Genomic DNA, 21,200 nt, shown 5'->3' with positions numbered 1-21,200 from the left:
GACCAGTCCCTAGGCCTGGCTCCAGAGCAACACTTGACATCTCGCACCCTCGTGGTAGGAGTCGAGCCCAAGTGATGCTGAGGTGTGACGTGCTGTTGGTATTGAACACACTGATCCACACTTCCCTGAGGAATACTGACTTATTGACACTTCCTGGGGGTCTGGGGACAGCGTCTCACAGCAGCACTGGGATTCGGTGTGACCCCCCCCTTCACAACCAGCACACTCCTGTCCCCATGCCTTGCCCCCAACACCCCATCTCAGTATTCAGGGAATGGATCTGAAATACAAAGAAAAAAACCCTCGACTTTTCTGTTTGAAAATATACACACATGGGTTCTCTCTGGCTCAGAGCATGGCCACATAAAGCCCTGCAGAGCACTGAAGACATGAAAGGGCTCAGGGAAGTGAGAGGAAAGATGGAAATAAACCAGCTGTGCTGCTGAATCACAGAACTCCAGACTGGTTTGTGTTGGAAGGGACCTTAAAGCTCATCCAGTTCCAATCCCCTGCCACGGACAGGGACACCTTCCACTAGAGCAGGTTGCTCCAAGCCCCTGTGTCCAACCTGGCCTTGAACACTGCCAGGGATGGGGCAGCCACAGCTTCTCTGGGCACCCTGTGCCACCACCTCAGCACCCTCACAGGAAAGAACTTCTGCCTCAGAGCTCATCTCAATCTCCCTCTGGCAGGTTAAAATCATTCCCCTTGTTCTGTCCCTACAGGCCCTTGTCCAAAGCCCCTCTCCAGGCTTCCTGGAGCCCCTTTAGGCACTGGAGCTGCTCTAAGGTCTCCCCTTCAGGAGCCTTCTCTTCTCCAGGCTGCCCCAGCCCAGCTCTCTCAGCCTGGCTCCAGAGCAGAGCTGCTCCAGCCCTCGCAGCGTCTCCGTGGCCTCCTCTGGCCTCGCTCCAGCAGCTCCATGTCCCTCTTGTGTTGTTGGCCCAGAGCTGGATCAGGACTGCAGGGGGGGCTCTCCCCGGAGTGAAGCAGAGGGGGAGAATCCCCTCCCTGACCTGCTGCTCATGCTCTGGGGGCGCAGCCCAGCACATGGGGGGGTTCTGGGCTCAAGCACACACTGAAGCCAGGTCATGGGGAGCTTTTTGTCAACCAGAAGCTGAAGCCAGCACATTGTCACAAGTGTGGCCTTGGGCAGTGCAGGTGAGGCAGCAGCAGTGGTCTGGGGTGTCTGAGGACATCCACAGCAACCAACCAACCTCCAGATAATCCACATCCTCCGGGCAGGAATTTAAAGTACAAACTATTTCAAGTGAAAAAGAATTTTATAAATAAAACTAATCCTTCCATGCATTTTTATTTTAAAATAAAACGACTAGCATATCAAACAGTGCAGGGCAGGATGCACGGGAACACCAGGAGCTGAGTAAACTGAAAAGAGGATGCAGCACAGAAGGATCTCTGGAAGAAACACGACACTGTGACCCGGCAGCGAGCTCAGTGACAGCACACAGCGCCAGCCCTGTGTAACCTGCTGCCCTCCGTACAGAAACAGACAGGGGATGGATAGCCCGCTGCCGGTCGCTACGAGCCCGAGGGGAGGCAGACTCGTCCTCGCGGCGTCAGTTCACCCGGCAGGCTCGGATCATGAGCAGCTGGAGGAGGATGAAGACGGGCGACATGATGAGCCCGTACCAGAGCTCCCGCGTGTGCTCCACCAGCTTCTGGCACAGCAGCATCTCGAAGACGAACTTGAGGCTGAGGATGGTGAGGATCCAGAAGAGCCGCAGCACGGCCAGGCGCTTCTCGCCGTCCTGGAACAGCCGCACCGTCACGATGGTGGTGAAATAGGTGCTGAGCCCATCAGCGGCGAAGAACGGCACGAACACCACCCACCAGGACAGCGCGGCGGCAGCGCCGTCCACCTTCAGCACGAGCAGCACGGAAAAGGCCAGCAGCGCCAGCCCGTGCAGGAAGATCTCGAACGTGGCAAAGCCCAGCCACTGCACCAGCTCCCGCAGGGAGAACAGCATGGTCCCGGCGCCGCGGGGACATGGGCGCTGCGGGGGGACGGGGACACGGCGACACGGGCACCGGACCCGCGGCCCGCCGGGCCCCGTCTGCGGCGCGGCGCTGTGACGTCCGGAGTGTCGCGGGGTGGCGGCGTAAGCAGGAGCGGCGGGGCGGGGATGGCGTGTGGTGAGTCTATGGCGGCGCCGGAGGACGGGCCGGAGACGGGGGCCGGGGCTCGGGGCCGGGGCTTGTCCCCGGCCCCGAGCGCCCGGCCCCCGGCTTCGGCCCCCGGCTTCGGCCCAGAGGAGCCTGAATGTGGGTCTTAGCCCCCCAGCTGAACACGCTCCTTTGAAGCCTGTGACACTCTTGCAGATGGCAGCACGGAAGCTCCTTGTTCTCTTTGGCAGCCAAACGGGGACAGCTCAAGACACAGCCGAGAGGATCGGCAGAGAAGCCAAGCGGCGGCACCTGCAGTGCACAGTGGAGGCTCTGGACAGCTATGATGTGGTGAGTGGTGATGCAGGGGCGAGCTCCAGGCGCTTGTGCTCTGGCTCCGTCTCCTCCAACTCCGTTTGTGGCACTCGGGCATCCTCGCTGTGACCTGCTCCATTTCACCAGACCCTGACTCTGTGCCCTTCCTGAGGGCAGCTTATGCTTAACTCAGCTGAAGGGGTGTGAAAACTGAGCACTGACTCTTGTCTGTGTGAGATGACAGAGCTCAGCTGCACTCTGCAAGACGAGGTGCTCCGAGGAGCACCCCCTCTCCAGGCACTGCAGCAGCATGTGGGGCATGCCATGTGGGGCTGTGGGTTTTATTCTGTCCATGAAGTCTGTGTGATGTGAGCAGCTGGGACATGTGTTTGTAGGCTGCTGACCTGAATGTGCCCTTCCATGTTATGCCCACAGGCCAACCTCATCAACGAGCTGTTGGTGGTATTTGTGTGTGCAACCACTGGCCAGGGTGACCCCCCTGACAACATGAAGGTAGGAAGTGCTCCTCTCCATGTTGCTTTTACATTCCTCATCCAGTGACTGGATTTCTCCCTGGAAGCAGCTTGAGCAGTGGTTATTGTTGGATGGGGGAGCTTTGGAGCAGCACCAGTCACGTCTTGTGTTACTGATGGGACACGGGCAGGGAGCTTGGGGAGTTTTCAGCAGCTGGAGAGGCCCCAGCATGGCAGGAGCTGCAGCTTTGCAGAGCTCACAGAGCACTGGCCTCCTGGTGCCTACTCTCAGGGTCACCTCTGCAGAAAGCCACGCTCCCCACTCTGCTGGGGCTCAGCGCAGGGCAGGAGGGAGCCGGCGGGTGGGGACATGGCGCGGGGGACAGGCAGGGAAAGGTTCCCTGGCAGCAGCGTGACTCCCGCCGTGTCCTTTGTAGCTGTTCTGGCGGTTCCTGTTCCGGAAGAACCTGCCCCCTGGTTCCCTCTGCCGGCTGGACTACGCCGTGCTGGGCCTCGGCGACTCCTCCTACCCCAAGTAAGCAGCTCTGAGGCTCCGGGTCTGCTCAGCTCTGGCTGCGGCGAGACCAGAGTAGCTGGAGAACGATGGGTGTAAGGGGGGAGACAGAGCCTGGTTCTAGAGCAGCAGCTCAGACAAAATGTAATTCCCACCAGCCTTCAAAATCAGTCCCTGACCCTTCTAACCCCCAGGAATTGGGCTTCTGCCTGTTTTTTTCCTCCTGGCTTCTTCAGGCAATGCTTTGCTGCAGTCTGTCACACATCTTTTTCCAGTCATTTATTACAGCATTCAATTCTGTGTCTGCGTTGCAGGACAGCCTGTGCCACAGGAATTTGGGTGGACCAAGCCAATGAGAGATGTGAAACACAGAGTTTTAGGTGGCAAAGAACCCAGTTCTGCCCCAAAAGCTTGTTCCCATGTGACCAAAAGAGCTGTAGTGGGAGGGATGGGAGTGTGCCTGAGCTCCGTAGGCAGTGAGGGGTGAGAAGGAAGAAAGTATTTGTCTGGGACACAGCTGCCCTGAAGGGAAGCTGCACCTCCCCGAGTCCCTTCTGGGAGCTGGGCACAGCCTGAGCGTCCCAGCAAGTGGTAGCCAGCTGGCTTTAACCAGCTGGCTTTAACCTGCCAGAGGGGAGATTGAGATGAGCTCTTAGGCAGAAGCTCTTCCCTGTGAGGGTGCTGAGGCGCTGGCACAGGGTGCCCAGAGAAGCTGTGGCTGCCCCATCCTTGGCAGTGTTCAAGGCCAGGTTGGACACAGGGGCTTGGAGCAACCTGCTCTGGTGGAAGGTGTCCCTGCCCGTGGCAGGGGGTTGGAACTGGATGAGCTTTAAGGTCCTTTCCAACCCGAATCAGTACGTGTTTCTATGGCTCTCTGAGCTGCCCCAGGATGGAGGCCCAGGGTGGCCAGGGCCAGGTCCTGCGTGCTGCCTCTGGCTGGATCTCTGCAGCTGGGCTTGTTCTCTCCTTAGGTTTAACTTTGTTGCGAAGAAGCTGCACAAGCGGGTGCTGCAGCTTGGGGGCAACCCTCTGCTGCCAGTGGCCTTGGGAGATGACCAGCATGACTTGGGGTAAGAGCCCAGTGGAGGGATGCAGGGGGGGAGCCCTGGGGTGCTCTATAGGTTTGTTCTTGGCAGGGCTGTGTATGCTTTACCCCAGCCTAGGGGACAGCAGCGTGTTGCTCCCACCACGGGTGTGCTCCTGTGCCCTAGATGTGGCAGCAGCCTCCTGCTGCTCTCTGTGAACGTGCTGGTCACTGGTCTCCTGTGCCAGGACCTGGGTCACTTCCTTCTCCAGGGGGTCCCATGTACCCCAGCACATGCAAACATTTCCTGGCTCTGCGCCAGTCCCGCTCAGGTTAGGGGGTGGCTGTCACACAGCTGCGTACCTGCTGCACTGCAGCAGCCGAGCTGTGCTGCTGCTCGCCTCGCACGGGGCAGAGGTTGTGTGTGGCTCCAAGAGTTGGTGACTGCCACCAGTTGTGTGTAGGGGGTTGGTGGTTCTATTCAGGCATCAGTGGTTGGTTCCCAGAGAGTGAGTGAGTGCTCAGAGTGGCTGAGGTGTTTCCAGATCTGAAGCTGGCAGGGAATGGCATGGAGTGACTGTGTAGTGGAAGCGGAGTAGAGGTTGTTGCCCAGGGGTGGCTCAGTGTTGTCTGGGTGCAGGTGTAGCAGCACTTGAGCCTGAAGAGATGCTGCTGCACTGCTGCAGCCCGACTTTCCCACCTGCAGGCCGGATGCAGTGGTTGATCCATGGCTTGTGGCCTTATGGGACAAGATCCTCATGTTGTATCCTCTCCCTCCTGGCCTTGAGATCATCAGCCCAGATGTACGGTGAGTGCAGGGGGAGGCAAGGGCTGCTGGAGCTGCCTGGGGTGAGATGCTCTGCTTCCTTGGCTCTTTCCTGGGGTGGGGATAAGCTCTGTTTGACCAGGAAGCCTCCCCATGTAGCTTCTGGGGTCCCACGTATCCCTTGGACTTCGGTCACGGGTGGCCCATCTCTCTCTGGATGGGATGTCCCCTTGTCCCCTGAGTGTGCTGCCCCAGCAGGGTTCTGTCCATCTTGCTGTCCTGATGTGCCTCTGCCTTGGTAGCCCTGCTGAGCATGTATGGCCCACCACCACTCTCTGCCTAATCTGGAGCCTTTGGGATCTCCTTCTCCTGGCAGTCTGCATTGTATTCCCTTGCCACAGGCCAGCTCTAGGAGACAGGGATGATGGGTGGTGGATATGGTGGGGAGACTTCAGGCCTCTCCCTGCCTCCAGCCTCTAGCGCTACAGCAGCAGAGGAGCTGTGGCATGGAGGTAACCAAACTGCATTGCTCTCCTCTCCCAGCCTGCCCCCAAAGTACACCCTACACTACGTGGCTGAGGACTCCCCACAGCCCAACGGGGCCCTGCTCCAGCCCACAAAACCCAGAGCTGCTCCCTCTGAGCTCTGTCCCTTCGCTGCTCCAGTGGTGTCCAACCAGCGGCTCACGGCACAATCCCACTTCCAGGATGTCCGGCTCATGGAATTCGATGTCACAGGCTCAGGGATCACGTGAGCATTTTCCTGACTCCCCAACTTTGCTGGGTGGGATGGGGTGTCCCGTTGCTTTCCTCTTCCACTCCCCTTCTTCCCTAAGATCTGAGGCTGCAGCCTTGTGGATGTGGTCCTGGCTGCAGTGTCCCCCTCCATGGCAGTCAGGGGCATATGGCAATGTCCTGCCCATGGCTCAGCTCTTTGCCTTGTCAGTTAGAGAGCACAACGTTGGTGTCACTGGGAGTTGGGCTGAGCTGTGGCCTCTGCCTTGCTGTGGGTGCTGGGTGGTGGTGCTGTGCCCATGGCCTGCCCCATGGCTGCACTCAGCTGGTCCCACTGCACCCCCAGGTTCAGTGCTGGGGACGTGGTGATGGTGCAGCCCCAGAACTGCCCTGAAGATGTGCAGCAATTCTGTCAGCTCCTGCACCTGGACCCGGACAGACACTTTGTGCTGAAGCCCACAGAGCCCGGTAGGTGCTGCCCACTGCTCCCTCCCTCCTGGGGACAGGCCTGCTCTGAGCCCTGGCTCAGCATGGAGCTCTGCTTTTCCTTTGCTGTTGACCTGGTTACAGGGAGCTGGGAGTGGCTGATGGATACAGGACATGTTCCTGTCTCACAGTTTAGGGGCTCTCCTTCTCTCCCAGCTCTCTGTGCCTGTGCATCCCACGTTAGGGCCAGTGTGACTCGTGGGAGAACTCCAGCAGTGTCCAGGCTGCACCCATGACTTGTGTCTTTGCAGTCCCAGCACAGTGTGGAGGATCCTGCAGCCTCCCCACCCTAAGTCGGGAAGCCTGTGCTGCCTTGCTTGGGGTGTGCAGGTCTCCCCACTCTGCCCAGTGACCTCCTGCAAGTGCTTCAGTGCTGGGGCTTTGGCCTGGCAGGCAAACCCAAGAGAAATTGGTGAGACTTTGGCAAAGGATGCCCAGAGAAGCTGTGGCTGCCCCATCCCTGGCAGTGTTCAAAGCCAGGTTGGACACAGGGGCTTGAAGCAACCTGCTCTAGTGGAAGGTGTCCCTGCCCGTGGCAGGGGTTGGAACTGGATGAGCTTTAAGGTCCCTTCCAACCCAAACAGCCTGTGATTCTATGATTCTAAATTCAGGCTGCTCCTCACACCCTTGGCAGAGAAGCAGGAGACAAGGACAGGCCTGACACATACCACACTGCTGATTAATTCCACTGCATTGTGTACAGACAAGGTGGGACCCATATGGATAAGGCGTCATCCTAAAACACTTGCATAAAGTAAAGGACAGCTTAACACCAGTGCCTTTCTCTGTTGCAAACCTGTGGGCTTGAAAAGCAAGCTGGGGAGAGTAGGAGGGAGTGGGAGCCCATGGAGGGAGCAGTGGTGGCAGTAACTAAAGTTGGCTCCTCTGGCACGCTCATGCAGCAATTGGGTGCCAGCAGGCAGCAGGGCTGCTCTTGTGTGGGTGCCTGTGGAGCTGCAGAGCTGCAGGGGCAGCGGGCAGGCAGTGCTCTGCATCCAGCCCCATGCTGGCCTAAGCTCCCCCCCCTGCCTTCCCCTGCAGGGACAGCCCTCCCTGCCCTGCTGCCGCAGCCCTGCTCCATCCGACACCTGGTCACACACTACCTGGACATCTCCTGCGTGCCACGGCGCTCCTTCTTCCAGCTCCTGTCCTGTTTCTCCACCAGCGAGCTGGAGAGGGAGAAGCTGCAGGAGTTCAGCTCTGCCCAGGGTCAGGAGGAGCTGTACAGCTACTGCAACCGGCCCCGCAGGACCACACTGGAGGTGAGGCTGCCCCAGAGCATGGCAGAGCCACATGGGGCTGTGAGGGCTGTGCCGTGGATAAAGCACCCAGGCAGAGGATCAGCCATTATTTCTTGGCTGGAGAGTTTAATCTACTTCACTGGTGGATTAAGACCAGCTCTAAAACTGCCTGGGCTCTATGGTGGGTCCTGTGCTGCAGCCTGGAGGTGAGAGGAGAGTGGTGGGACAGGGTTGGTGCTCAGAGGTAGCCAAGGTAGTGGCTGCAGTCAAGGGCAGTGTGGGGCAGCCTCTAACCTCATGAGAAGCAGGCAGGCTGCTTCTGGGCTGTCCTAGGTCTCACCCACCTTGGTTTGCAGGTCATGTGGGATTTCCCTCACACCACGTGCGCCATTCCACCCGAATACCTGCTGGACCTCATCCCGCGCATCAGACCCCGCGCCTTCTCTATCGCCTCCTCCATGCTGGTAAGATCTCAGCCCCTTTCAGCCTCAGTCAGGTTCTGGGCTGAGGGTCTGGCAGGGCCAGAGCTGACCACTGGTGCTGTGCAAACTGTGGATGTTCGGGCTGTGCTCCCAGGCCCTCTGAGCACCCACAGCCCACCCAAACCCCTGTTCTGCTGTAAGCCTGCAGCGCCCTGACATGCTGGATGTAAACCTCAGGGCCCCACAAGTGCCAGGGCTGGCCCATTGCACGGCAGAGGTCTGGTGTCCTTGTCACAGGGAGCAGTGGGATGTAGTGGCACGGAGGCTGGGAGCATCCTGGGAAGTGTGGCCATGGAAGGGGAGTGCTGCTTCTTGCTGCTGCCGGGAGGTGGCAGTAGGACCTGCCCCGGGTGGCTGGGCACATGTCATCCCATGCACGGCTGGCATTTGTTCTCCATGGGCACCTCTTGGGTTGGACAGTGTCTGTTGCTGTTGCTACCTGTGCAGAGCATTCCCACAGCACTGCCTCTTTGGGAAAATCGCCTTCCCCATTGGAAAGGTTTTGGGCCAGGGTGTGCTCCATTCTGTGTCCGAGTGGCTGTTTCAGGCTGGGCCGAGTGTTGCAGGTGCCCTGGCAGGAGCTGGGCACTGGCTTTGTCCCTGGAGCAGGCACAGGGCTCTTCCTGCAGAGCTGTACTGGGTGGCTTCTCGTTTCTCCTGACTCCTGTCTGGGCACAGGCTCATCCTGACCGGATCCAGATCCTCATGGCAGTGGTGCGGTACAAGACGCGGCTCAGCAAACCCCGCCGTGGCCTCTGCTCTACCTGGTTGGCTTCTCTTGACCCAGAGCAAGGTAATTGCTTGGGCTCTGTGAGAATACCCAGTGCTGCTCCCATGGGACTGTGGTGGAGCTGTGTAGTGCTGGCCATGTGGTGGAGCACCACCACCATGGGCAGCTGGAGCACGCTGGCTTGGCAGGATGGGCTGAACTCACAATGACAGTCCTTCCCTGTGGCTCCTATCCTCTTCAGAGCATTGCATGCTCTTCCAGCTTGCCCTGAGCACCCTGAGCTCCTAGTTATGTGCCAGCTGCTTGACTCTCGTGCTCCCAGGGCCCTGCTGTGCCACAGTGGGCTGCTCCTGGTGTCCTGGAGCTGGTAGTGCTCTCACTGCTGGACACCTCCAGCCCTGTAGCACCAGCTCTGAGAAGGATGGTCCTTCCTATGAGCACATCCATCCTGTCCTGCAAAGCCTGTGTGTGCTGCTCCAACCACGGAACCCCTCCAGCTGGGTCCCAAGCAAACGTGACAAGCTCATGGGGTCTCCCTGCTGCAGGATAGTAGAGAACTACTCTGTATGACTCCAGGGCAAGATTGGGTCTTCTCAAAGAAGCTAGATGAGGATCTTCACCCTTCCTCTGGCTCCCAGAGGAGGCAAGTGTGGCCCTCCCTTACTTGACAGCCAGGCTGAGATCTCTGCTCACCTCCACTGCTGTCACCTCCACTCTGCCTCACCTCACTGTGTGAGGAGGAGGCTGTCCCACAGCCCATGTGCTGTGGGGCTCTTGCGTTGCTCTGGGGTTCACTCAGGTGCTTGCAGAGACAGGGCTGAGACATCTGAAGTGCTTTTCACACACCTCTAGTGTCCCCATGGCACCAGGGTGCTTGGTGCTGGGGTGGTGCTAAGACAGGAGCCACCAGCATCTTTGGAGGGAGGTGGTGGTGGGGTGGTGCCAGTTGGTCTGTTTGCTTTGCAGGTGATGTCCGGGTGCCTCTTTGGGTGAAGAAGGGGGGCCTGAAGTTCCCATCTGACCCCGACACCGCCGTCATCATGATCGGCCCTGGCACAGGGGTGGCACCTTTCCGAGCAGCGATACAGGAGCGGGTGGCACAGGGACGGAGAGGTGAGGGGTGGCCCTGGCTCTGGGTGCTCCTGAGGGCTTGGACAGGCCCAGGCTTTGCTGTGTTTGGGGGCAAGCTGGGCTCTGGGGCAGGTGAAGCCCAGACCCTGCTGTGTGCAGCCTGTGTGGTTAGTCACAGGCTGTGCTGCTGTCCTTGGGTTGAGACAGGGCTCTGCAGAGGCTCTTTCTTGGCTCTCTGTGAGCGGAGATGGGTTACTGAGCTTTGCTGCTGCACATGGAGTCATGCCTCTGCCCTTGTCCCATCCTTACTTCCCCGGCTCAGCTGTGGGTCTCAGCAGGAGGCTGCTGGAGGGGAACATGCAGCTGTGGGGAGCTCCTCTTACCCTATCTGCTCCCCATCTTCTGCTTTACCACCATTTGGGGACCTTTGGTTGCCACAGGTCACTTGACTTCGTGCTCACGTGGCTCCTGGCTCTTCCAGGCCAGGGCTGTCAGCCAAGCTCAGCAGAGAGACGAGAGCCACAGGTCCTGTGGGCACCACAGGAGCAGTGCCCAGCACTCGCAGGGTGCTCAGTCCCCAGCACAGCCCCTCTGCTTTGCTCCCTGCAGGGAACTGCTTGTTCTTTGGCTGCCGCCAGAAATCCAAGGACTTCTACTGCCAGGCAGAGTGGGAGGAGCTGGTGGCAAAGGGCTTCCTGACCCTCTTCACGGCCTTCTCCAGGGACCAGGTTAGTTCCCAGAGGAGGAGGGTGGATACAGAAGCACCTCAGGCAGCACCGATGGGACTCTGCCGGTGTTTCTGCACCTGTACCTGTTGGCATGGTCTGAGGAGGGCCTGGTGGGGTGCACAGTGGTCACCTCGGTGCTGGCTGGCATCCCCCAGCACTGCAGTGCCACTGCCCAGCCGGGATGTGGAAAGGTGGCTGGGACAGGGCCAGCAGGCACCAGAGCAGATAAGGGTGAGCAGCTTGCTTTGGCTGGACCACGTGAGTGAGGAAAGGCTCTCGAGCTCTCAGGGGTCACCATGCACTCACCTTTCTGGGTTGAGTGCCACCTTCCCCACCGTGTCCCTCTGATTAGTGGCCCCTGTGCCAGCTCTCCCCAAGCCTCAGCCATGAGGAGACAGCTCCTGGAGGTACAAGCACCCTCACAGCTCAGCCCCTCACTTTGCTCCCGTATTTCCCAGGCAGTGTCTTTGGTGTTTTCACTGCCTTGCCCTGCCTCAGTGCCCTTGATGGCACTGACAGCTCAGCCTGCCTTTGAAACAGAGATCTGATAAAAAGGGTGAGAATTGGTATTTCCAGGTAGCTCAGCTGCACCAGTCCTTTTCTCCTGGCTGGGTGCGTGCATTGACATGAAGCCAGCACCTTTTATCCAGTCACTTGCAAGGCATGAATTGAATGCGTCTGTGAAGGCCAGGTCTTTGATGACCCAGAGCAGCACTGCAGAGATTTACTGGGTGACCGGTATGCCTTTTGTCTGATGGCTCACACCACTGCTCCCTAGAGAGCAGCCGCAGAGCCTCCTCCTGCCCTCACAGACTCTGGAGCGACGGGACTCACACTGGAGTGTGCCTCCTGGCCTCCGTCCTCCACCTGCTCTGTTTGTCATGAGAGTCTTTTGCCACTGAGCCCTTGTAGTGCCACACAGGGAGGCGAGTGGGGGCATTGGGCCATTGTATCTGCAGCTGTAGGAGATACGTAGAGCCACAGCTACAATGGTTGGGGCAGTCCCAGGCACAGCTACAGGTTGGGCAGAGAAGTGATTCAGAGCAGGCCAGAGGAGAAGGACTTGGGGGTGTTGGTTGAAGAGAAACTGAACATGACCCAGCTTCAGTGTGCTCTTGAGCCCAGAACCCCCTCCAGTCTGGGCTGCACCCCCAGAGTGTAAGCAGCAGGTCGAGGGAGCGGATCCTGCCCCTCTGCTCTCCTGAGACCCCACTTGCGTACTGTGTGCAGTTCTGGTGTCCCCAACATCACAAGGACATGGAGCTGTTGGAGCAAGTCCAGAGGAGGCCACAAGGATGAGCAAGGGCTGGAGCACCTCCTGTGTGAACACAGACTGAGAACATTGGGGCTGTTCAGCCTGGAGAAGAGAAGCTGCATGGAGACCTCATAGAGGCCTTCCAGTATCTGAAGGGGGCTACAAGGATGCTGGGGAGGGACTCTTCGTCGGGGATTGTAGTGATAGGACAAGGGGTAATGGGTTTAAACTGAAACAAGGGAGATTTAGGTTGGATACTAGGCAGAAACTCTTCCCTGTGAGGGTGCTGAGGCGCTGGCACAGGGTGCCCAGAGAAGCTGTGGCTGCCTCATCCCTGGCAGTGTTCAAGGCCAGGTTGGACACAGGGGCTTGGAGCAACCTGCTCTCGTGGAAGGTGTCCCTGCCCGTGGCAGGGGCTTGAAACTGGATGAGCTTTAAGGTCCCTTCCAACCCAAACCAGTCTGGGATTCTATGATACCACAGCCATGAACTTGTCAAAACCTTTGCTTCCAGTAAGCCTGGCAGGAGCTGGGATGCTCCATGGCTGAGCAGGATTCCCCTCTTCTCTCCATAAAGTCCCCTCTGCAGTGACTGTCACATCACATCTCCCCACGTGCAGACTGATCCCAGCCTAATGCAGCTCATTCCCAGCAGGATGCCCTGGGGTTAGTGAGACGCGGGTTTGTCACTGGGTGCTCTGGTTTCTGGGGCACTGCAGCTCCTGAAGTGACCCGCTGGGAGCCCAACCTTGCTGGCAGAGCCTCTGCTTGATGGCACAGGTGCTGCAGCTGAGCTGCTGGCAGGGCTGGTGCTTGTGATGGGCTGCTTACCCCCTGCAGCACCAGCACTGAGCGGGGCTGTGCCCAGGGGTGACCTGACTGCAGTGGAGCTGTGTGGGACCTGCTGACGCTGCAGTGACCGGCTCTTGTGACAGCCGGGCTGTTCCCACGCACACCTCCTGTGCAGCACACAGGGAGCCTCCAAGGCAACAGGAGCCTCGTTGCCTTCGGGCTTGGATGGGTTGGGAGGAGGAGGAGGTGGGGTGGTGGCTGCACCACCGCTGTGCAGAGCCCCGTGTGGTAGGACACGTGGCTGAGGGCCTGGCCTCCATCACAGTGTCACCTTTGTCACGGAGGAGCCAGCAGTGAACTCAGGCACGTTGGCAATGGTGTTCCTCTTGGGCAGGAGCCAGGTCTGTAGGCAGTTGCTTGGATGCATGAAGTCTTGTGGATTAACCCTGTGGGAACTCTCCTCAGCTGGGTTGGGCTGTGCTGTGCCAGAAGTCAGTTGTACCCGGTCCCTAAGTACAGCGCAGGGCAGGGAGTGGGACCAAGGCCACCCTTCCAAGCTTTCTGTCCTTCCAAGCTGGTTCAGGTCTCCACCAGTAGCAGGAGCAGCATCCAGGGGTGGGGGGAAGGGTCTCACCCTGCAACAGTCTTGGCAAGGGGGGGCCAGGGTCAGGGCATCCCCAGGGTCAGGCAGGCGTGATGGGACTGGAGCTGGAGCTGGGGCTGGGGCTGGAGCTGAGGCTGCTGGCAGGACTGGTGGGCTCAGCACTGTGTTTCCCTGCAGGAGGAGAAGGTTTATGTCCAGCACCGCATCCTGGAGAACCGCAGGCTGGTGTGGGAGCTGCTGAGCAGCAGGAATGCTCATGTCTACCTGGCTGGGTGAGTGCGAGGGCTCTGCAGGGATCAAGGGAGCGGGGCTGCATGTTGCTGCTTCCCACGTCCCCAGAGCCATTCCCTCAGCTCAGCAGGTCTGTAGGGCTGCAGTGGCTCATGCAGAGGGACCAGCTCCTTCCTCTCCACGTGTCCTGCTCCACAAGCCTTGGACCGAGGGGGCCATTTCTCACCTACCCTGTGCTCTGATGAGGAGGGGCAGAGCTACAACCATGGTAAAGCTGCTCCAGCTGACCCCCTGTGCCCACCCCTCCAACTGCCAGCACCCATGACCAGAGTCATGCCAGCAGCTGCCTGACCTCTGACCCATGGCAAATCTTCGGCCTCCTCACACCCCCTCCTCCAGTAGGACCCAGTGAAACTGGAAGAAAAGGCCTGTGTGGTTCCTGTGGCCACTTACTTGGGCAGGAGGCTTTTAAAGCACAATCAGCCAGGGCTCCACCAGCGCTGGGGCTTGTGAGCAGCAGCTTTTGGGACTCTTGGCACATTCTTACTTGCTCTTTACAGTCAAAACTGTCTTCCTCGGACAGAGACAAGCCATGTTGCGCTGCACCCTGCCTCCTTTGGCAGCACAATCGTTCACCAGGCTTGGGCTGGTTGGAAATCTTGAACTGTTGGCCAAAACGTGGGGCCTGACCTTTGGAGGCAGAGCATCTGCAGCTCCATTCCTTGCTCGTTGGCTCTTTCCCTGGGCAAAGCCCTTAACCTGCCTGCCCTTGTTGCTGCCTGTATGGCTGTAGGGAGGAGGCTGCTCCCCGCTGCCCAGGGTGAGGGTTGTGAAATGCTTTGGGCTCCTCAAGCTGGCGAGAGGCTGGGGATGGTGTTTGTCGTGCACCCCGTGACCTGGGAAGTGCTGTGCAACCCTGGGCCTTGCTGTTGACACAAGCAGCAATTGCAGAAGGCTTTTCCCTGCCTGTCCTGCACGAGAGCAGGAACTTCCCTGGTGCCTCGTGGGGTGGGACTGGCCTCGCTGCATTCCTAGGAGAGGGACATTCTTGGTTGCTGCCCAGGAAGCAGAGGCCAGGCTGCTGCCCCTGCTCTGCTGTGCCTCGCTGCTCCACGGGGCTTCCGGGGCCCTTATCCCAAACCAGCCATTCCTTCCCATGGATCTGGGGTTTGGGTTCTATTTCCTCCATCAAGTTGCACTTGGGACTTGCAGTTGTGCCTCCGTCCACAGCCCAAATGCTGAGACCATTGGGCAGCTCTTGGGTGGCCACTGGGCATGGTGTCTTGATGGCTCTGTCCTCTCCCTCTTCTGTCCTCTTTGTTACTTTCTGGTGCTGATGGAGGCACCCTGGGGACAGGGGCAAAAAGGGATCAGTGTCTTAGAAAGAGCAGGGTTTGCAGAGCTCTCCCCATTGCAGGGGGTTTGCCTGCAAGGGTAGTGGGACACTGGCACAGGGTGCCCAGAGAAGCTGTGGCTGCCCCATCCCTGGCAGTGTTCAAGGCCAGGTTGGACACAGGGGCTTGGAGCAACCTGCTCTAGTGGAAGGTGTCCCTGCCTGTGGCAGGGGGTTGGAGCTGGATGAGCTTTAATGTCTTTCCCAACCCAAACCACTCTGGGATTCTATGATCTGAGAGCCTCATCCTCATACAAATGGCAGCTGTCCTGTTCCCAGTGGGTGCTTCCCCACCTATCCTGACCAACCCACACCTCACTGTTGGATACCCAGGATTACAGTGCCCTTCCCTGACCCACAGACTCTGGGAAGCCAGTGGGGTGCCAAACAGGAAGGTGCAGGTGGCCTGGCCTCAAAATGGCCTCTTTTTCTCCTAAAAATAGTATTGACAGTTTCAGCCACGCCAGGAGAAGATGGGGAAGTGGGTCCTGGGCTGCGTGTCCCTGAGCACTGGCTCTCGCCCATGCTGCACAGTGTATCTGCCTTCCCAGGCCCTTGCTGCCTGGGGCAGGCTCTGGGGAGCCAGGGCTGGATCTTCTCTATGGTTGTGTCCGGGAGCAAAAAGGTTGCAAATGTCTCTTATTTTTTTTTCCTGCGAAAAATAGCTATTATTTGACATGTTTTGCATCCCAAGCCCAGCTCCATGATCTTGGACTTGCATATCAGTGCCTGACTCAGAAACAATGCAACTTCCAAAAAAAGAAGACCTCCTTTCTGTGTATTTTGGGATGTTAATCAGCTTCAAATGCAAGTCAGAGCTCTGCCTTGTTCCTGGGACACCGCAAGGACGTTACCAGCTGCCTGTGCCAATTGGAGCAGCCTGGGAAATGTTTTATTAGCTGGGTTTTTTTTGCACAGTCAGTTCATCGAGTGAAACTCTCTCCAGGAAAAAGTCTGAATTTCTGATTTCCCATGGGAACTAATTGTCTTGGATTGTTGTCTTGTTGGATCCTCTGGGTATTTTCTACACAGGAGCTCACATTTTCTTCACCATTTCTCTTTATTTGGAGGTTTGAACTGGCTTTGGTTGCAAGTATCAGAACAGTCACTGCAGATCTCTTGCAAGGAGATGGCAGATGACGGACGCGGCTGCTCCTTCACAGCAGTCGTCTCAGCAGCTCAGGATCAGACACGTTCCACGCTGAGTGTTTCCCAAGATGAAAGGACAGTTTCCTGTTCTCCCACTGATAAATTACACCTTGTGCATATTCCCTGTGTCCCTCTAATGAGGGTGATAGGAAATGGAGCAATATGGGGCCAGAGCTAAGGCTACTGAGCTGTGATGCTCCTTTGCCATGTCTGCCTGCAAATGCCACCACTGAGAAGTCCTGTGTGGATAATGGTGCTGCTCCCTAAGGAATGCAGGAGCTGCCTCTCAAAGCCTGTCATTGGTTCAGTGCCAGGCAGCCTCTCTTGCAGGGCGAGGCAGGTTCCCCCTGTGCTCTGTGCTGGGGTGGTGGGTTCAGCTGGAGGGGATACTGCCGTGCTTTGCCAGGGCACTGGGGCTGCAGATACACCCCAGTTTTCCTGCTTGCCCTCCATTGCACCACCTCCTCTCTCCCCCAGGAATGCCAAGCAGATGCCAGCGGCGGTGGCCGAAGCCCTGCAGTCGGTGCTGCAGCTGGAAGGTGGCCTGTCACCCTCTGAAGCAGAGGAGTATTTGGCAGCCTTGGAACGGTCTCAGCGCTTCCAGTCTGAAACCTGGTCGTAAGCCTGACTCCCAGACTCCCCCATGAACTGTGCCTGAATAAAGGAGACAGCAAAAGGATCCACCTCTGGCATCATTCTTGGGATGAGATTATCCCAACCAGGACAGCGGCCTGGCAGAGGGAGTGGGTTTATCCAACCAGCCGCTCCCTGACGGCAGCAGGGCCACGATGGGCAGGGGGAACCCGTCTGCTGGGGGTGGGTTTGGTGGGGTGAAGCCTGGCTGCCCACGCTGGAGTGGAGGCTCCCGATGCTGGAGTGGAGGCAAGGAGTGGAATGCTGCTGGCTGGCTCCTGCGTGGGACCGAGCTGCCATCCCATCCACGTGCTCCAGCTCCCGGGGTCCCCGTGCTGGAGGACCAGCACCTGCGGGCATCGCTGCAGCTCAGTGTTGGCATTGGCTGGTGGTGGTGGTGGGACCTGGAGGAAGTGAGCTGTTGCATGGAGCCTCTCCACCCTGATATTAGTCAGTGGCAGCAGTGCTTGCTGCAGGAGGCTGCCTTGACAGACCTGTTCCCCCTGTCTGCAGGGGCTGAGGCCAGCGGGGATGGGCACAGGAGGAAGCTTCCATCCCTCTGTTCATCGTCCTCAGCCTGCTTGATGCCAAGGTCTGAGCTCCCCGAGTGCCAGTTCCCAGTGAGTTATCCCTTTCCCTGAGTGTCTGCTCAGGACGGGTCCTGAGCTGGACCCATCCTCTGGCCCATCCTGGAGCTGCTTCCAGCCCGTTCCCTGGCATCCTTGGGCTGTCCTCTGTGCTGGCTGTGCCACTGCCCCAGTGGGGCCAGTGCCACCACCTTCCTACCCCAGTTCAGTGAACTTGGTGCCACTGTGTAAATAGCAATTAGGGCCCAGGACATGAATCAGCTGGGGACAGTCCTGGGAGCAGGCTGGGACAGGAAGGGACAGTGATGCCACACCACGCCTGTGACCCAGCCACCGTCCCACACACCGGATCCGGGGTGATGGTGGCCGGTGCCCTGGGGCATTGCTGGAGCTGAGCACTGTGGGGAGTGGAAATGGGGTGATTTTGGGGTCTCCCCACCAAAGAGAGCTCCTTGCTGTGAGGAGCTGCTGCACTTGCAGAGCAGGCTGGGCTGGGTGTCCCCACGCTCCAGGGTGAGCACAGAGCTGCTGCATGGCAGTCACCATGCTGGTGACACCGTCCCCTTGCATGGGATGCTGTCCAAGCTACGTCCTTCTTTCCAAGCCCTGCAAGCTGCTCATGGGGCATGGCAAGGCGAGGTGGTCCAGTGCAGGGATGAGCTGGGGGACTGGGATGAGAGCTGGGGAGCTGGACTGGGCAGCACAGGGGCCGTGTTGGAGGGCTGGAGTGGGATCAGAGCTGAGGGTGTGGACTGGGATGGTAGCTGGGGGTCTGGCTGGGATTGGAGCTGGGGGTCTGGCTCGGATGGGACCTGGGGTCCTGGCTGGCATGGGAGCTGAGGGGCTGGCTGGGATGGCAGCTGGGGGGGGGCTGGACTGGCATGGGAGCTGGGGGGCTGGCTGGGATGGGAGCTGGGGGGCTGGCTGGCATGGGAGCTGGGGGGCTGGAGTGGGACGGGAGCTGGGGGGCTGGACTGGCATCGGAGCTGGGGGGCTGGCTAGCATGGGAGCTGGGGGGCTGGAGTGGGATGGGAGCTGGGGGTCTGGCTGGGGCAGTGGTGTGGGGGCAGTGGCCACAGAGATGGCTCCATTTGTGCTGGGCGAGGAGGAGAAGCGGCCGTGGGCCCAGCTCCTCCCCGGCTCCTGCGGGAGCTGATTGGCGCGGGCATGGCCGCCTGCCCCGGGCTGCCTGCATTTGAGCCGCTTCCAGAAGCTGACAAACCAGACTGGTTAGAGCCAGGAGCCAGGCTCGGCCGCAGCCCTGCCTGGCGCAGGGCAGCTCCTGCGCCCCGTGCTGGCACCGCAGCAGCACCCAGCTCATCGCCTTCTCCTCCGGACTGTGGCGGGTCAGCACTGCATCGGCGCTGGGCAGGAGGAGGAAGAGGAGGAAGAGGAAGTGGCTGTTGGATGCTCACATGAAGCCCCTCTCGGGGTGGCCTGTCGGTGAGGGTGATGGGGACGCACCCTGCTTTGGGGTGTCCTGGCCCGTCGGTCTGGGAGGGAGCCCCAAATCGTGCTGGAGGGATGACGAGACTCAGTGCAGACACTGCTGCCTTTGAACCCTTGTGGCAGCCGTGCTGAAGGCCACGTCCTGCCCTGGAGCAGCACCCACAGCCTGCACCCAGCCTGGAGGGGACCCAGCGGGTGTTGGTAAGGGGGTGGCTGCTTTGTGGCTGCCCTCATGGAGCCGGCAGCGGGCAAGGAGGCAGAGCCTGGCCCACAGCCAGTGCAGGCAGCTGGTGGGGAATGCTGTGCCGGGCGGCAGAGCGAGACTGTGGGCTCGGGGGGTCCGCAGAAGCCACCCCAGGTCTGTGGAGAGGCACCCACTGCTGCCTGGGGACGCTGGAACCCACCGCCAGTGCAGGATGCAATGGAGCCTCTCCTGCCCAGGCACGCTGAGCCGCCTGCCCACACTGCCGCCCTGCCTGCGGGGCATGACCCTCCTGCTGCTACCAGCCCCATCCTGCCCCCTGGGGAGAGCCCAGCACCACAGAGGGGGTCCCCTAGCCTGGAAAGCGCCTCCAGCTCCATCCTGAGCCTCTCCGTTGAGGAAAAGGAGACGTTGAGCGATGAGGCGGCAGCGGCAGAGCCGTGCCATGTGCCAGCAGGCAGCGAGGACGAGTGCCCCATCTGCACGGAGCCCTACGATGACCAGCGGCACAAACCAGCACTGCTCAACTGCAACCACGGGCTGTGCCGTGCCTGCCTACGTGCCATCATGGACACGGCTGCCAGCACCGAGTTTGGCCGCGTGTGCTGCCCCATCTGCCGCCAGAAGACGCCCATGCTGGAGTGGGAGATCTGCAAGCTGCAGGAGGAGCTGCTCCTGCTGCATGCCCAGCCGGGCTCCCCGGGGCCGCTGGCCACCTCCCGGCCCCCCGCCCTGCCACCGCGGCGCCCGGGCCTCGCTGGCGCCCTGGAGCATCGCTTCCACGTGCGCTTCCATACCAGCCGCATGTTCGGGTGCCTGCCCTGCGTCCGCTACCCGCCCTGCCTCATCCGCGCGCTGGCGCGGCTCGAGCGCCGCTGCCGCTGCTGCTACCTCCTGCTGCTGGCACTGCTGCTGGCAGCGGAGATGCTCAGCCTGCTCCTCATCTTCCTCCCCATCGTTCTGATGGTGCTGCTCTTCCTCATCCTTGATAAATAAGCCTCCAGGCTGGGCCATGCATGGGGAGAAGAGGAGCCCTGGTCCCACTTTGCCCTGGTGTGGAGATGCCAGGCTGGGAGCACGCCTGTGAACCCAGGTGCCTGGGATACCCTGTGCTGCCGATGAACCCAGGGCGGTTGAGGCAGCAGAGGAGCTGGAGCGGGCAGCCGAGGGAGGTGATCCCGCAGCTGGACATTGCCTGCATCCCACCGGGCACTGGGTGACGCATCACTGCAGCAATGAAGAGGTGGATGGAGCAGGAGAGCATGTCCTAGGCATGGGCTGGGAACCAGAGGGGCTCTGCGGGCAGAGCAGGGCTGTGCCCCATGGGGACTGTGGCAGGGGCTGCACTGCCTGTGCTGGGACTGATGGACTGGGCTTCCCCGGCATGGACTGGAAATACAACTGGCATTTGTACCATGGCCATGTCCAGCTGAGTTCAGTACTTGGTCCAGGCTGAGCATGTCCCCTCAGGGCCCCGTGGTGACCCAAGGATGGGGACAGCCAGTGGTCCCCAGCCACCCTGTGAGGAGGTGCTGCCCCCACTACAGCACCTCTGAGCCTGCCGAGTGGTGCCAGCCTGTACTCATGCCTTGTCCTTCATGGCGATAAGAGAGCAAACACGGCTCGGTGCTGGCAGCCAGCTCCAGCAGGCACCACGGCTGCTGGGAGGCAAGAATATCACCGAGGTGAGCGGGATGTGGACTCTGCTGCTTGCTTGTAGCTGAGGCAGTGTGCCAGCCAGGCAATGCCCAGGCTATTGTGCAGCTCCTCTACACCCTTGTTCCTCGACACACTGCAGAACACAGGGCTGGCAGATGCTTGTTGGGGACACTTATACCCTGAGGGGATGGGGACAGGGACAGCTTCAGGCTTTCAGCCACCTATGGGCTGGTGGTGGTGGGTGGCAGGGAGGTGTCAGGCCCCCAAGATCCCATTGAGGGGTCAGTCCCTGCAGTGCTGGCACCCGTCTTCTCAGCCTGGGCTCTGCTGCTTCTTACTTATCACTGCCAGCACCCTCCCGGTGCCCTGCAAAGCTCCACACAGACCCTGTGCCAAATCGCCCCCTGTGCTGTCCCCCCTGTCTGTCCCTGGCTCTCCTGTGCCCTGTTCTGCTGCCCGGCTATGCTGGGGTTGTGCAACTGGCTGCGTGTCCTGGCTTTGCCCTTCTCCCCCGGAAACATGCTGTGGGCACCTCCCCGGGGCTGCGGCTGGGGGGGAC

General features: G+C 59.8%; 2 protein-coding genes across 6 annotated transcripts; one reads left to right on the top strand and one right to left on the bottom strand.

The window, feature by feature from the left end:
- Window positions 1–1,291: 1,291 nt before the first annotated feature.
- TMEM203 (transmembrane protein 203) lies at window positions 1,292–2,110 on the bottom strand. Its single transcript, XM_030506865.1, has one exon. It carries the CDS (start codon window positions 1,986–1,988, stop codon window positions 1,578–1,580), a length of 411 nt encoding a protein of 136 aa, XP_030362725.1. The 5' UTR covers window positions 1,989–2,110; the 3' UTR covers window positions 1,292–1,577.
- NDOR1 (NADPH dependent diflavin oxidoreductase 1) lies at window positions 2,007–16,790 on the top strand. Of its 5 annotated transcripts, none has more exons than XM_030506859.1 (15): window positions 2,007–2,154; window positions 2,376–2,475; window positions 2,875–2,952; window positions 3,350–3,447; window positions 4,398–4,496; window positions 5,157–5,258; window positions 5,760–5,966; window positions 6,297–6,418; window positions 7,478–7,698; window positions 8,034–8,141; window positions 8,838–8,952; window positions 9,856–10,002; window positions 10,570–10,688; window positions 13,516–13,610; window positions 16,589–16,790. In XM_030506859.1, the coding sequence occupies exons 1-15, from the start codon at window positions 2,009–2,011 to the stop codon at window positions 16,731–16,733; spliced, it is 1,902 nt and encodes a 633-aa protein (XP_030362719.1). In that variant the 5' UTR covers window positions 2,007–2,008; the 3' UTR covers window positions 16,734–16,790. The 5 variants fall into 5 exon arrangements, with proteins under 5 accessions (XP_030362719.1, XP_030362720.1, XP_030362721.1 ...); XM_030506860.1 differs by having other exon boundaries at window positions 2,098–2,154; window positions 2,341–2,475; XM_030506861.1 differs by having other exon boundaries at window positions 2,137–2,154; window positions 2,323–2,475.
- The last annotated feature ends 4,410 nt before the right edge of the window (window positions 16,791–21,200 follow it).

This window comes from Strigops habroptila, chromosome 15 (assembly GCF_004027225.2).
Source record: "Strigops habroptila isolate Jane chromosome 15, bStrHab1.2.pri, whole genome shotgun sequence".
Lineage (NCBI taxonomy): Eukaryota > Metazoa > Chordata > Aves > Psittaciformes > Psittacidae > Strigops > Strigops habroptila.
The sequence above is the reverse complement of the archived record's forward strand: the minus strand, read 5'-3'. Positions and strand labels throughout refer to the sequence as shown.